Genomic DNA, 14,243 nt, shown 5'->3' on the forward strand with positions numbered 1-14,243 from the left:
TCTTTTAGTTCCTATATGGAAGTCAATACCAAATTAAAATCCATATTAAGACCAAAGTAAACCAGCCCAGAGCTGTGTTCACAGTGCTCAACAAGAGTTCATGTACATTTATTCTTTCACACATTGTGGAACATATAAAGATCTCATACTGAAGAAACAGTGTCTGTCAAATCAAACAGGAGACGTTCTGGATGTAGAGATTTTCTTTTTTTTCCTCTCTTTACATTTCTTATAACTGTTTTTGATGTCAGCAACATGATAAGTACAGTCCTGCCTGCCCTGCCCCACCCCACCCAACCCCATGACCTTCTGTACATACAGTCTCTCAAATCAAACACCCTCCCAGATCAGACCTCATAAAACATCCTGAAGCTGATTTTTTTTTTCCCCTTAAATACAGAAACTCAAGTGTTCAGAGTTGTGATTATAAATTCAGCAACAGAGTCAGGATGCCATCTGCTGGAGCTCAATGTACGTTGACTATTTACAGAAGGATGATGATAGTGGAGGGATCTGATTGGTGGAGGAGACATAAAAAATTCTTAAAAACCCATTGGCTGATACTGCTGTGGTTTGGCAAAAATACTGATGGTCAAACGGCAGATGGTCAAATAATTCACATTAAAAAAAACAAAACACCCAAACGTATTGCACCAGAACAAAGTACATGACTGAACATCAGTGTTTCCTCTGTCATACCACGTGAGAAAAGAAAGACCTATCTACAACACTATTTAAATAATCCTGTCCCCAAAATCTAACTAACCCCACCCCCAAAAAACAGCCCCTGCAAACAGAAAGGAAGGACCACGTCTGTTTTAAAAACATTGAAGAGAGTCAGAACCCGAGCCACCGTCACACTTTGGTTCAAACAAAACAACATACTGACAAAACAAATAGAAAATTAAAAATACAAGTATTAAATATTTTGTATTAAAATTATTTAAAAATCCGAAACAAACATTTGCGGATGGAGTCGGAGCTTTATAGATTCTATATATATTCATTTGTACGTAAAAACATTTCTTTTCTGTTCTTAAATAAAAATATAATAGAAGCCAGTTTGTCACACAGGCAGAGCTGCTTACAATGCCACTGAGCATGCCCCGTGACAGTGTTTGTGTCACGAATGGCCGATTTTAAACAGTACTTCACACATGATGGCCGCCACAGAGGAATTGAGTGCAGTCGACAGCGAGATGTCGAGCAGCCGGCTCTCGTACAGAACAAACTCCGTCCGATTCTCCTCCACCTGTGCCATGGCCAGCAGCGCCTTGGCGGCACGGCACATCATGTTGATGCTGGGTGGCTCCGGCTGTGCGTTGGCATGCAACAGGCTATGCGGGTTCTGCTGGTACTGGGCCATGGTCACACAGTCCTCCAGGAAGCCGATCAGAGTCCCTACGCTGCCCTTCTCCAGGGCGACCGCCCTTGCCGCTGTCGGGTCGCCCTGCGCCAGGTTGGACAGCACAGCCACCGCCATCTCCCGGCACACCTGGCTCTTCCTTTCACCCACCAGGCGCACCAGTGTGCAGAAGAGTTTCTGCTGACGAGTGAAGGGCGGTGTGGCGAGCAGCAAGTCCACGTTGCAGTCCTTGATGCTCAACTTGCACAGGCATTCCAACACGAGCCTCTGCGGTGTGAGCGACGAGAAGCCACCTGCCGCGGAGAACGGGTCCTGCGCCTCAGCGGACGGGCACACCATCCAGTGCAGCAGCCCGTCCAGGATGGGCAGGCAGATGCTTTCTGGGTACAGTGACAGGTCCAGCTGGCCTGATATGTTGGCCAGCGTCACAAGCGTGTTCTCCCTGAGCGCTGCCAGGCAATCCCACCACCACTCATCCCGGCTGCACGCCAGACCCTGCTCCTCTTCCCGCTGATAAGTGGGCGGAGTTCGTTTCCGGCGAGGGTGGTGGTGGTGCAGCAGCACCAGCCGGCCCAGGATTAGCACCAGGCCAGGGTGCTGCGACAAGACGGCATCGTTCCCGGGAACGAAGGAGAGGCCGCGCACAATGTTGGAGATGCAGATGCAACGTTTGGCCAGCGCATCCTGCCACACCTCAGCGGTGGACAGCGGGGCCTCGTCCCAGCAGCGAGGCTCATTCTCCAGCTGGCTGATGGGACTTTGAGCCGGTGACCTCTGACCTCTGAACTCTGACAGAACAAATAGAACAGAGTGAGATTAAAGGGCAGAAACAAAGACACCTGCTGGTGGAACAGCAATAAAACATAAAATCTGCAAGTTGTCCAAATATATGTTTAATATAGGATGAAATATTTTCAGAATTTTTTTTTTAACCAGAATTCCCAAAATACTTAAAGAGGGGGTCAGAAATAATTTAAAAAATAAATTCTTAAAAAATAAATTGCATATAATATTGGATTGGCTTACTAATAATAAGAAAACCCAGTGGGTCTCTATTAAGCAGAACTCACTCCCTGGGCTGCCATTGAGTACACTACCATTATTGAGTCAAAGTTTTCAAAAAAAAAAAAAAAGGTAAAAATCAACAATCCCTGGATTCTACAATCTCTACTGTTGTTCAAATACAACTCAAAGGTACTATAGGATTATCACGTGCCATGCCTATCATGGGTAACATCGAATTCCTGCCATCTGTTTCAGATAGTGCCTTTAAGAGATGGGTGGGCAGTGGCCTGATTGTATTGGAACATTTGTTTAACGAGCAGACACTCAAACCATTCTCTCAATTATAAGATCAATTCTTCCTACTCCCAGGTGATTTATACAGATACTTCCAGATTAGAAACTATATAAGAAAACATGTGGCATGGGAAAATATCAAGAAGGAACCTACTGATTTCAAAGTATTGTTTGTGCAGGTGTTTGAAAAGCAGGTAACAACAAATAAATTAATCTCTGTAATATATGATAAATTGTTGACGAAACTGTCAGATAAAACACTACATCAGGGGTGCCCACACTTTTTCAGCTTGCGAGCTACTTGAAAGATGACCTAGCCAAAAGGATCTACCCACAATAAAAATGCAAAACCCATATTTATTTTATATTATTTCAATTATTATTATTGCATATTTTGTGCTTTTAGGATAAAGTATATTTTAATTGAATTTAAATTTCATCTATAACACATATTAGTTTGTCTTGCATAACTGCATTAACCCACATTGCACAATTCAACTGTGTACATTCATTTTTGTTACCTTAGTCCAATGAGGAAAGTCAATGTCATAGTTTTTGTGGACAGTCCGAAAATGCCGCTCTACGTTTCCCTTCTTTGGAATAGCAATGGCGCTCTGACAGATGAGGCAAATGCACTTCAAATATGACATCGTGAGAAAAAAAAAAAATCCTCCTCCCATTCCATATGGAAGTGATAAGTTTTGGGTTTCTTATTTGGACCGGCTACGGAACTCATTTTTATAGCCTTTCATTTGTTCAGTTTTGTTTAAAACAAACTGGAGGCTAGCGTTGCGACACGGCAGCTTGTTAAAGTGGTTAAAGCACATCTAGCGTGGTTAAATGCACATAGGGTGCCGTGTGTTCTACATTTTTTCCCCAACTTCACTGGGAGTTCCATGCGATCGACCTGCACTCCTCTTGCGATCGACCAGTAGATCGCGATCGACGTATTGGGCACCCCTGCACTACATGTTAAACAACAGTGGGAATTAGAGTGGATGTAATACTAATAGATGAGCTGTGGGAAAATGTACAGGTGCTGGTCATAAAATTAGAATATCATGAAAAAGTTGACTTATTTCAGTACAGTAATCCCTCACTTATCGCGGGTGTTACGTTCCGGGACCACCTGCGATAAGTGAAAATCCATGAAGTAGGGATGCTATATTTATTTTAATACTTATACATTATTTTAGTAGTTATACACTATTTTAAGTTTTTATAAACCCTCCCCACACACACATACACCAAATATATACATTACTGTACAACACGTACTACGCATGTGAAGAACGAGTACCGCAAAAACCTGCGAAACAGCGAAAATACCGCAATAAATATTTTACACTTATATTGATTGAAAACCCGTGAAACGAGTCTGCGAAAAGCAAACCGCGAAGTAGCGAGGGATTACTGTAATTCCATTCAAAAAGTGAAACTTGTATATTATATTCATTCATTACACACAGACTGATATATTTCAAATGTTTGTTTTTGATGATTATAACTGACAACTAATGAAAACCCCAAATTCAGTATCTCAGAAAATTATATTATTATGTAAGACCAATACAAAAAAGGATTTTTAGAAATGTTGGCCAACTGAAAGTATGAACATGAAAAGTATGATCATGAAAAGTATGAACATGTACAGCACTCAGTACTTAGTTGGGGCTCCTTTTGCCTGGATTACTGCAGTAATGCAGCGTGGCATGGAGTCGATCAGTCTGTGGCACTGCTCAGGTGTTATGAGAGCCCAGGTTGCTCTGATAGTAGCCTTCAGCTCTTCTGAATTGTTGGGTCTGGTGTATCACATCTTCCTCTTCACAATAGCCCATAGATTTTCTATGGGGTTAAAGGTCAGGTGAGTTTGCTGGCCAATTAAGAAAAGGGATACCATGGTCCTTAAAGCAGGTACTGGTAGCTTTGGCACTGTGTGCAGGTGCCAAGTCCTGTTGGAAAATGAAATCTGCATCTCCATAAAGTTGGTCAGCAGCAGGAAGCATGAAGTGCTCTAAAACTTCCTGGTAGATGGCCGCGTTGACCTTGGACCTCAGAAACACAGTGGACCAATAGCAGCAGATGACATGGCACCCAAACCATCACTGACTGTAGAAACTTTACACTGGACCTCAGCCAGCATGGTTTCTGTGCCTCTCCTCTCTTCCTCCAGACTCTGGGACCTTGATTTCCAAAGGAAATGCAACATTGACTTTGATCAGAGAACATAACTTTGGAGCACTCAGCAGCAGTCCAGTCCTTTTTGTCTTTAGTCCAGGCGAGACGCTTCTGACGCCGTCTCTGGTTCAAGAGCGGCTCGACACGAGGACTGCTACAGCTGAAACCCATGTCTGCATACGTCTGTGTGTGGTGGTTCTTGAAGCACTGACTCCTGCTGCAGTCCACTCTTTGTGAATCTCCCCCACATTTTTGAATGGGTTTTGTTCCACAATCCTCTCCAGGGTGCAGTTATCACTATTGTTGTACACTTTTTTCTACCACATCTTTTCCTTCCCTTCGCCTCTCTATTAATGTGCTTGGACACAGAGCTCTGTGAACAGCCAGGCTCTTTAGCAATGACCTTTGTGTCTCGCCCTCCTTGTGCAAGGTGTCAAAGGTCGTCTTTTGGACAACTGTCAAGTCAGTAGTCTTTCCCATGATTGTGTAGACTACAGAACTAAGGCTGTGTCCAAATTCAGGGGCCGCATCATTCAAAGGCCACATTTGTAGGCCGATTATGTCACAGCGAGGCGATGAAGGCTGTCCAAAATCGAAGAGTCCTCTAAATGCGGTCGACAAATGCGTCCTTCTTTTCTTGAATTTTAAGGATGGGTCCAGTGTATCCTTTGTGGCCTACCATATCCCATGATTCATTGCACATCAAAACTCAAACACAAAAATGGCGGAGAATAACGGCCAAAAAGTTTGAAAAATGACTGCTTCTGTGACACAAAATAGACTTTTAAGATGTTTTCAGGCAAGAATGTAAATGTTTAAATCTCAAATAGCTTGTTTTATCAATATATCGCTTAACTGCAAAAAGTGCTCCGCCGTTTTCGGAGCTGTCCATTGCCACTGCTCTACCAGCAGCTCACCTCACTAGCTGTCTGCTGACCGGGCTATCGAGGCTCGCTTTAGCCGGAGAGAACGCCTGACTGCCGGCACATTCTTCTCAAACCCCTGCTGGCTTTCGCCGCTGAGTGGAAGTTTATAATTCACTCAGATGATCTCTAGCGGCTGATGTTTGGATGTTTCAGTGTTTCATTTGTTCCTCAGCAAATCGGTTTGCCTGACAATTAAAGTTAAGCATCATAACTGGATAGATTTATTCAACATTAATGTCTCAATATAGTTGGAAATTAATCATTAGCTCAGCTGTATTCCTTGATGTTGAAATGTGTTATGCTTGTTTTAACAGCTTATTTTGAATTAAAGACTTAAAATTAAACCACAAAAAGGAGCAAACGTTCGTTCTCCATCTAACCAGCCGCTTTTTCACAGCTGTGCGTAACACTGTCACGGTTGCTAGGCAGCATGAGCTACACCGAGGTGGGGGCAGGTGATGCTGATATGAAGGCTAGACCGTCCAATTTCACAGCTGTTCACTTCCGGCCTTTGCGGTCTTTGTGGGCTGCGAAGGACCCGGTCTGCGTAGGACGGGTCCTTCGAAGGATGCGGCCCCTGAATTTGGACACAGCTCTAGACTGAGAGACCGTTTAAAGGCCTTTGCAGGTGTTTTGAGCGAATTAGTTGATTAGAGTGTGGCACCAGGTGTCTTCAATATTGAAACTTTTCACAATATTCTAATTTTCTGAGATACTGTTTGTTTCTTTTAATTTTTCTATCAAAATTAAAAGAAACAAATATTTGAAATATATCAGTCTGTGTGTAATGAATGAATATAATATACAAGTTTTACTTTTTGAATGGAATTACTGAAATAAATCAACTTTTTCATGATATTCTAAATTTATGACCAGCACCTGTATATTCTCAGTGCCATAGAATGGCCGGTGATCATACCCGCATCTTCTGGGACTGCCCAAAAATTAAGACCGTTTGGGAGAACATTAAACAGAAGATTGAGGACACTCTAAGGATAGATCTCCCCATGTACTCCCTTTTATTTTTGCTGGACATGTATCCCAAGGATTTGTTTAGGTATGTGTTTTCTAAGCCCAATCTCAATCTCAACCTTTTTTTTTTCTCTTCTTTATTCTTCTTCTTGTATGCAAATTGCCTGTCATTACATTTTAAGGCAATGAAGTTAAAAAAATTATAATAAAATACATTTTTATGCACAAAACAATTGAATAAAATGTAATAATGTTAGATTTAGATTTTGTTTGATAATTAATTTTAGTTGTAAAAATGTTAAGACATATTATTGTTAAATAATTTAAATATAAATGTGATGAATGTAAAAGTCAATAAAGTTAAAATATTTTGCAAAACAACTCTCAATATTTTAAGTAGAAACAGTAAAATGTTTTCAAGCTATGAAGACATTTTGTAATTAAAATAAATATTTCCAAAAAAAATGTAAGAATTTTTTTTAATTAATTGATGTTAAAATTTTAATTTAATGTCAATTTAGACTTCTGTAACTATTATATTTTATTGAAATTAGATGTAAAACTGTAAAATTAAACAAAGTTGGATGATAAAGATGCACAAATTCAGGATTAAAGTGGTAAAAAGTATCTTGTTATTTTAAAGTATTATAGCACTTTTTCTGATAATAATCGCTTAAATCATTTTTGACCTCTGACCTCATATCTTCCTTTCTTTCAAGCGGACCTCAAACTAAGTTTTATCTTTAAAGAAAGTGTCAGGAGACAGAATAAGCTGCCTGGTTAGTTAGAAATATACTTTAGTATAAAATTATGTAATAAGATCAAATTATTCATATCCAGTTATTTACAAATGAGTACCTATGACCCACGACCTGCTCCTACATAATGTCTGTGTAATCAGAGTAAACATCTGTCATGCTGCCCTGAGCTGAGTTTTCTTTGTATCTATTCTTTGTATTAATTTGTAAAACAAATGAATATATACAAAATCCAATACTGGAATACTACACAGAGAAGGCGCTGCCTTGGTAGCGGTCTGTCCTCTCAGTGCTAAATACCCAGACCTCCACCCTTCAGGTTTTTACCTTCCTGGTTTCCAGCATCTCCTCCATCTGGCTGTTTTCTCTCTTCTCCTTCGCCCAGCTCCTCCTTACCCATCTCACCCCCTCCTCCCTCCACCGTCTCCTCCCACTTGGGTGGGTGCAGGGGGGTGGAGCCTCCTCTGCGGGGCTCAAAGTGTGTCAGGATGTGAGTGGTAGAGTCTCCTCCTCCGGCCTTCCAGTGCAAGAGACCGCTGATGAAGCCGTTGGGTCGGCTCAGCTTGGCCCAGCACTCCTCCACCTCCTCCCACCCTTTGCCAGTCTCCTCCACCCTGATTGGCAGCTTGTTGTACTTGCTGGTCTGCTGGGGGTGGTGCTCTGCCCACTCCTGGTGCTCCTCTTCCTTCCCCTCCGCTTTTTCTCTGACGACGGGTTTTTTAACCTGCTCCTCGGAAGGGGTGAGCAGTGGTAGCAGCGTCTCCTCCACCTCCTCTGCTGACCACTTCTGGAGCTTCTGCTCCAATGCCATCTGGCCATCAGATTCAGAGGCAGCAGCTGGTGGATCCTCCATTAACTCTGCCTCCTCCTCAGGGAGGGGCCCCAGCAGGGTTCTCTGCCCCTCAGTTCCCACTTCATATTCCTCCAGGATGCCAAAGATCTGGATGAGGCAGCGGCGGTAAAACTCCACAATGAGCTCCAGGAAGCCTGGCAGCTGCAGCAAGAAAAGGAGGAGAAGGAAAAGAAGAAATATCAGATTTATAGAAATTGAACACACGGTGAGGAGCAGTGAGCTCAGAGGAAGATGAGGGTCTGACCTGTGGGAGACTGAAGGAGCCAACAGTGCTGTCATCATACAGCAGGATGTTTATGGTGTCCAGTGCCCACGTGCTCTCCGCTAACAGGCCAGACTTCAGTGACATCATCACCCGCCACGCCTCTGGGGTTCCTGACCAATGAGATCACAGAATGAGTGTCAGCTGATCATCACCATGCGTATGCGTGTGTGTCTATTGTGTGTCTGACCTGTGTCCTTGGCGGTCAGCCGTCGTCGTGGTTTCAGTTTAGGGAGCATGGCCTCCACAGAGCCATGGGGAAAGCTGACCTCTCTGTTAATGAGAGGGAGGCCCTGAGTGGGCGGTGGTCCCTGTGGCACTGCTGGTTTCTTCATGGATGGCAGGTAGGGTGCACTGTTGGGTGACAATGAGCCCCCCATGGGTCGGGGGAAGGAGGAGGGGCTATGAGAGCGAGTCACATGGTTGGGGATGGTGGGTGTAGCTTGGAAGGAGGAAGGAGGCTGTCTGGAGGGCAGGGGAGGCATGGAGGCTGGAGCAGCTGAAGAGTGGGGGGGGTATGGAGGCTGACGCTGACTCGGGTGGCCAGGGGGCCACTGGCCATCCTGGGGAGCCCTGCCCTCCTGGTCATCCCCTCGGTAGGGGGGCCCCTGACCCTGCCGACTGTACGTATAGCCCATATCTGTCCTGGGGTGCCACATGCTGGCCTGTGGCCCCTCCCCAGGACCTCCGGATACTGCCGGTGATCCTGAACCCATCACGCTGTGCTGAGGGGGGCCCTGGCGGTCTCGGTTGTACGGATATGAGTACTGGCCCTGGATGGGCCGGCGCTCGGGGCCCATGTAGCCCCCACCTCCTCCTCCATAGGCAGGGAACATGTCAGGCTGCTGAGACCCGTACTGCTGCAGGGCGAATGCCTCACCTTCATGACGCTTTGCTGCCGGATACATCCCCTCCATCGGACGCTTGTAGCCCTGCAGGCAAAGACCAGAACTGAACCCAGACCCCACCGAGGCCCTTCAAGGATGCAATTTATGACATGAATCAGGACTTGTTTAGGAGTTACTCACCTGTTGCTGAGGGTACGGGGGCTGATGGGAACTGTAGGCCATGCTGTGAGGATACTGCTGCCCATAACTGTCGGGTCCGTGTCTGAAGAGCCAACAGAGGAAATGGTAAATCACAGTGTGAGGATTCAGAACACACAAAGAAGAACCACTTTAATCAAAAAAGTCTAAACTGGAGCTGCAGACTGCTCACATGTTCTCATCACATTAAACGGTTTAAACTCGGCAAGCACGGAGCTGGGTTCATACTCTAATCTGATATTTGGAGCCGATAGTCTGATACTGACTCAAAAAGCTGTATCTGACTTCTCTAGATGTTTGAAATAAAATTTTCTTAACTTAATGTCATGCTGTTAACTTGATTATTGATTACATCACTTCTCCTGTGTGCAGACAGTGTCACACAAACACTCACCAGGGTTCGTACACCGTTTCCAGGATCAAATTCAAGCAGTTTTTAAGCACTTTCAAGGTCCATTTTCAAGGTTTTCCAGCACATTAAGGGGTCATTCACAATTAAACATTTTCCACAGTTTGAGAAAGTACTCTTTCTCAGACCCCCCCCACCAAAAAAAAGTGTACCAAGAAAATGTTGATCTTTTTTCATGACATTTAATTTCACCTGGCTTTTTTTGTTTGTTTGTTTGTTTTTGGTATTTTAATGTAATAAGGAAGTATTAAAAACACATCCTGGGGTTGAAATATTCTGAAAATCTTGGTATCAAATATACTCTTTCCTAGCTATTAAAACATTGAACTACACTGTACACAGTGGCAGTGGAGCGATAGGTCATCTGAATACCCAGTCTTGTGCCAAAAAGTGATTTCCAGTATGTGCCAAAAAAATTATTGCTGGTATTTATATTGTTGTAAATGACTTGTTGACCTATAATCTATCAAGTATATCTTAAATATTAACCCTCATGAATGATGTCAACTCATTTTGAGTCATAAAGAGCATTCCTGTCACATGGTAGAAGCTGCAATTTTGGCAACACTGGCCGCCAGTGATCGTCGGGCGCCTGGGTGGCTTAGTGGTGAAGCCGGCGACCACATACACACGCCGCGTTGCGGTGCAGGCGGCGTGGGTTCGTGTCCCGGCTGTCACCGAAAACCCACTGTGGCCAAAAATGCAAACAAAAAAAAAAAAAAGTTATTGTCTACCAAAAAGTGATTTCCGGCCCCCCCCCAAAAAATGGTTGTATTTAAATTGCTGTACATTATTTTCTGGTCTAAAATCTGTGAAACTGTGTCAAATGTATCTCTCATAATTGATATTACGTCATATTGAGCGAGAAACGACACTCCTGTCACTGGTAGAAGCTGCAATCACTTCTTGGCAAAGTGACTTTCATATTCGTTATTAATGAGGGTAAAAACTATCATTGGCATTAAAAATGTCTTTTATCCCTAGAGATCTACCGAGAGGGCCGCAGAAATTGCAAAAATATAATATTACAGTTCTATAAAGAGTACCAAAAAGTACTTCATTGATTTTAATGTAGATACAATAATGCAGAGTCATGAATATATTTGCAAAACAAGCAATTTCTTCATTTTATATATAAGCCCTTCATAAATCCTGTGCACCATAGTCTATTTACTGATATAAGCAAAGATATTACATTAAAAAGAAAAAAAAATCAGAAATCACTTTTTGGCACAACACCAGAAACCTGAAAACTCCCCTGTCGCCGTGTTTTGTGTACATACAGCGCTCATACTGCGTCCCTTCGCCTGGCCTCGCTTCAGCAACATGGGGGACACTCCACCCCCCAGGCCTTGATTCATCTTTTAGGGGCTTCTAGCAACTTTTGAGACAGCCGACAGTGAGTTTTCTTACACAAAAGCTGGCAACAGTGCCAGGTGCCAATCTCCAGATTACGCACTAATATACGGGCCGGCATAGATGAAAACACGTCAGGAACCTGTAGAATTAATGTATAGTGTTCCTCACCTATCACGGGGGTTACGTTCCAGAGACCCCCTTGATAGGTGAAAATCCACAAAGTAGTGGCATTGTATTTATTATACATTTATTTTTATTATTTATATATATTTTAAGGCTTTACAAACCCTTCCCACACTCATATAAACCTTTCTCACGCTCTTACTACAACATGAATGATGAGGATGATGAATAATGTAGCTCTGCATTACTGATAAAAGTGGTGCAGTATCTTCGCCCTCAGCCGAAACTTCTGCAAAAGGTGTAGGCGTTGACTTATCTCTTCGTCCGAGTGATGAACATAGTTATGGGGTGTTAGGGAAATACCTATACACCGCAAAATCTCGCAATATAATGAAAACTCAGCGAAACAGAATTAGTAATATCTGTGATACAATGAACAGGGTTTATACAGGAATCCTAGAGTTCAATTTACTACCTATTTTTACTACCTCTAAAATATTTTTACTACCAGCACGAAATCGAGCAGCAGCCTTTTTTGGGGGTAGCAGTGGATTCACAGCACTAAGCCATGTAAGATGATCGCGCATCTCCCACCAAAGACAAAACTTTATTCCACTTACTTGAAGGTGTAACTGTGACTTTGTCTTGAGTAAGACCTCAAACACATTAATATTCCAAACACATTTCAAAAAGACTCAGGAAATTTGTTCTTTTTAAGAATATAAACAAAATGCAATGAATTTAAAGATTCACAAGCAAATGATTTATTTTCCAACAGAATATTGGAATACTGGTTTGCTGCTGAGCAGTGGCGGCTCCAGAAATATTTTTCTGCAGGTGCTGAGGGGGGCCTAAGCGTTTTACTGAGGGTGCTAATAAGGATCATTTGTTCTTTCAGTTCTCGACACAAGCTATTTTCTTGGGGGTGCTACGGTGGTGCTATGACTTTTCCCGGGGGAGCTATAGCACCCCCTATCGCCCCCCCGGCACCGCCACTGCTGCTGAGGTGTGACGGCAATACTTGTGCTTGTAGCTGACCTTGAGGTTGCAGTCACAGCGCTTTGTGTAGTACCAAAAAACAAAATAGGGATCTGCTCCCCGTGTGAGTGAATCCGCTGCTGGTGAATGGTGGATGCTCGGTGTGATTTAATCGCCGTCACGCCGTTCCAGGTCAAATTTTTTTCTGCACACTTTACAAAACGCCTCTCGATCATTCCCCATGACCGGCTTAACCCTCTGAGGTCTGGGGTATATTTGGCCATTGTTGAGCACTTTTGCTTTTTTTCCTTTATAGTTGACCTTAGAAACTGTTTACCTTGCCTTGTTTGGTATCATTTTTTTCAGCACCACCTCATGTGTGTGACTGTACAGTTATTTCATTTTGACATACTGTATTAACACATTGGACTTAAAATTAGATAAAAAAAACATAAAATCACAAACATGCTTAACGAATTACTTTTTACAATTTAAAATGCAAATATAAGTTGTAACTTTTCAAAACTTCTGTAAAAATATAGTAAATAATAAAGTTATATACAACTGTTCACTACTATTCACATATTTAAAATGCAAGGAAAGGCCTCAGGCATTTTTCTGTACAACTATTTGCAGAGCAATCAGGACTCACAATAAGATGCTAGATAAATTATTTATGCCACCTCAGAAAACAGTTTCTGTCTTCCACAAGACTGGGGGACCCATCACAGGCAAAACCTGCCAGTAATGTCTCTTTTACCACTTTTTCACCTGCTCCTCTCAGCAGCCAAATGCACCCTAATGCATCGTGTTAACCGCATAATTTTCTGATTGGTTTATATGGTGCATTTTTCCACCAATAGGAAAGGGGTTGTCGGGAATTATTTTGTTTTGTTTTTACTAGCAAGCACTTCCTGTTAGTGAAACTCACGTTTTTGCCATTTATTTCTGCACAATACCCACATCGAAGGTGAGGACAATATACAGGAAAAAGCATGGCATAAATTATTGGGCATAACTCTGGTTGTACTTGGCCTATCAACGTAATTTCAAAACTGGTACATAGTTTGAAGTCTGCACTTTCGATTCATGGCAGCAGCGTCCCGATGCTATGTCATCTAAAATCGGCGATGTCATTTTGACGCGCCAGCGCGTCCGTGCACTCCGGAGGGTTAAGCCAGTCTTTGCCGGGTCATCGAGCCAAAGTTGTGAAAACTACATTTTCCCATGACGAGGCGCAAAATTACTCCGCGCATGTGCACAGCAGATCGGAAAGCGGAAGCAATCGAGTCTATCAACGTCAGCTCAGGTCCTGCTGAGTAGTTATATTTCTACACAGCTTTTATAGTTAAACGAACGTAAAACAAAAAGTCTGCATCAATGGAAAAGTCCAAATATTTTGAAAGGGTGATGAAAAATTTACTACTAAGTCAAATTCTGTTTGTTACCTTTTACTACCTTTTAATAGCCTTAATTTGAACTCATTTAATTTACTACCTTTTACTACCCCGCAGAAACCCTGGGTGAAGCCCCCAGTAAGCGAACCTACCTATCCTATTGTTTTCTTTTCTTTCCTGCCTGGTAAAGGTAGCGCCTGTGTAACGGCTGCGTGACCTCAGACACCTGTCTCCCTTGTTTGTTTTGTTGTTTGTATTTCTTTGATGAGTGTTCTGGAAAGCAATTTCATTGTATGTCTTGATATATAATGACAATA

At 42.9% G+C, this 14,243-nt stretch overlaps 1 protein-coding gene across 1 annotated transcript in view; it reads right to left on the reverse strand.

Annotated features, from left to right (window-relative positions):
* Nucleotides 1-12: 12 nt before the first annotated feature.
* arid1b (AT-rich interactive domain 1B) overlaps nucleotides 13-14,243 on the reverse strand; it is a 96,701-nt gene continuing 82,470 nt past the window's right edge. The window contains 5 exon segments of the mRNA XM_030720837.1: nucleotides 13-2,154; nucleotides 7,827-8,493; nucleotides 8,597-8,727; nucleotides 8,805-9,546; nucleotides 9,643-9,724. Of these exon segments, the coding sequence (XP_030576697.1) occupies nucleotides 1,124-2,154; nucleotides 7,827-8,493; nucleotides 8,597-8,727; nucleotides 8,805-9,546; nucleotides 9,643-9,724 (2,653 nt within the window). The 3' untranslated portion in view covers nucleotides 13-1,123.

The sequence above is a fragment of the Archocentrus centrarchus genome, chromosome 24 (genome assembly GCF_007364275.1).
Source record: "Archocentrus centrarchus isolate MPI-CPG fArcCen1 chromosome 24, fArcCen1, whole genome shotgun sequence".
NCBI lineage: Eukaryota > Metazoa > Chordata > Actinopteri > Cichliformes > Cichlidae > Archocentrus > Archocentrus centrarchus.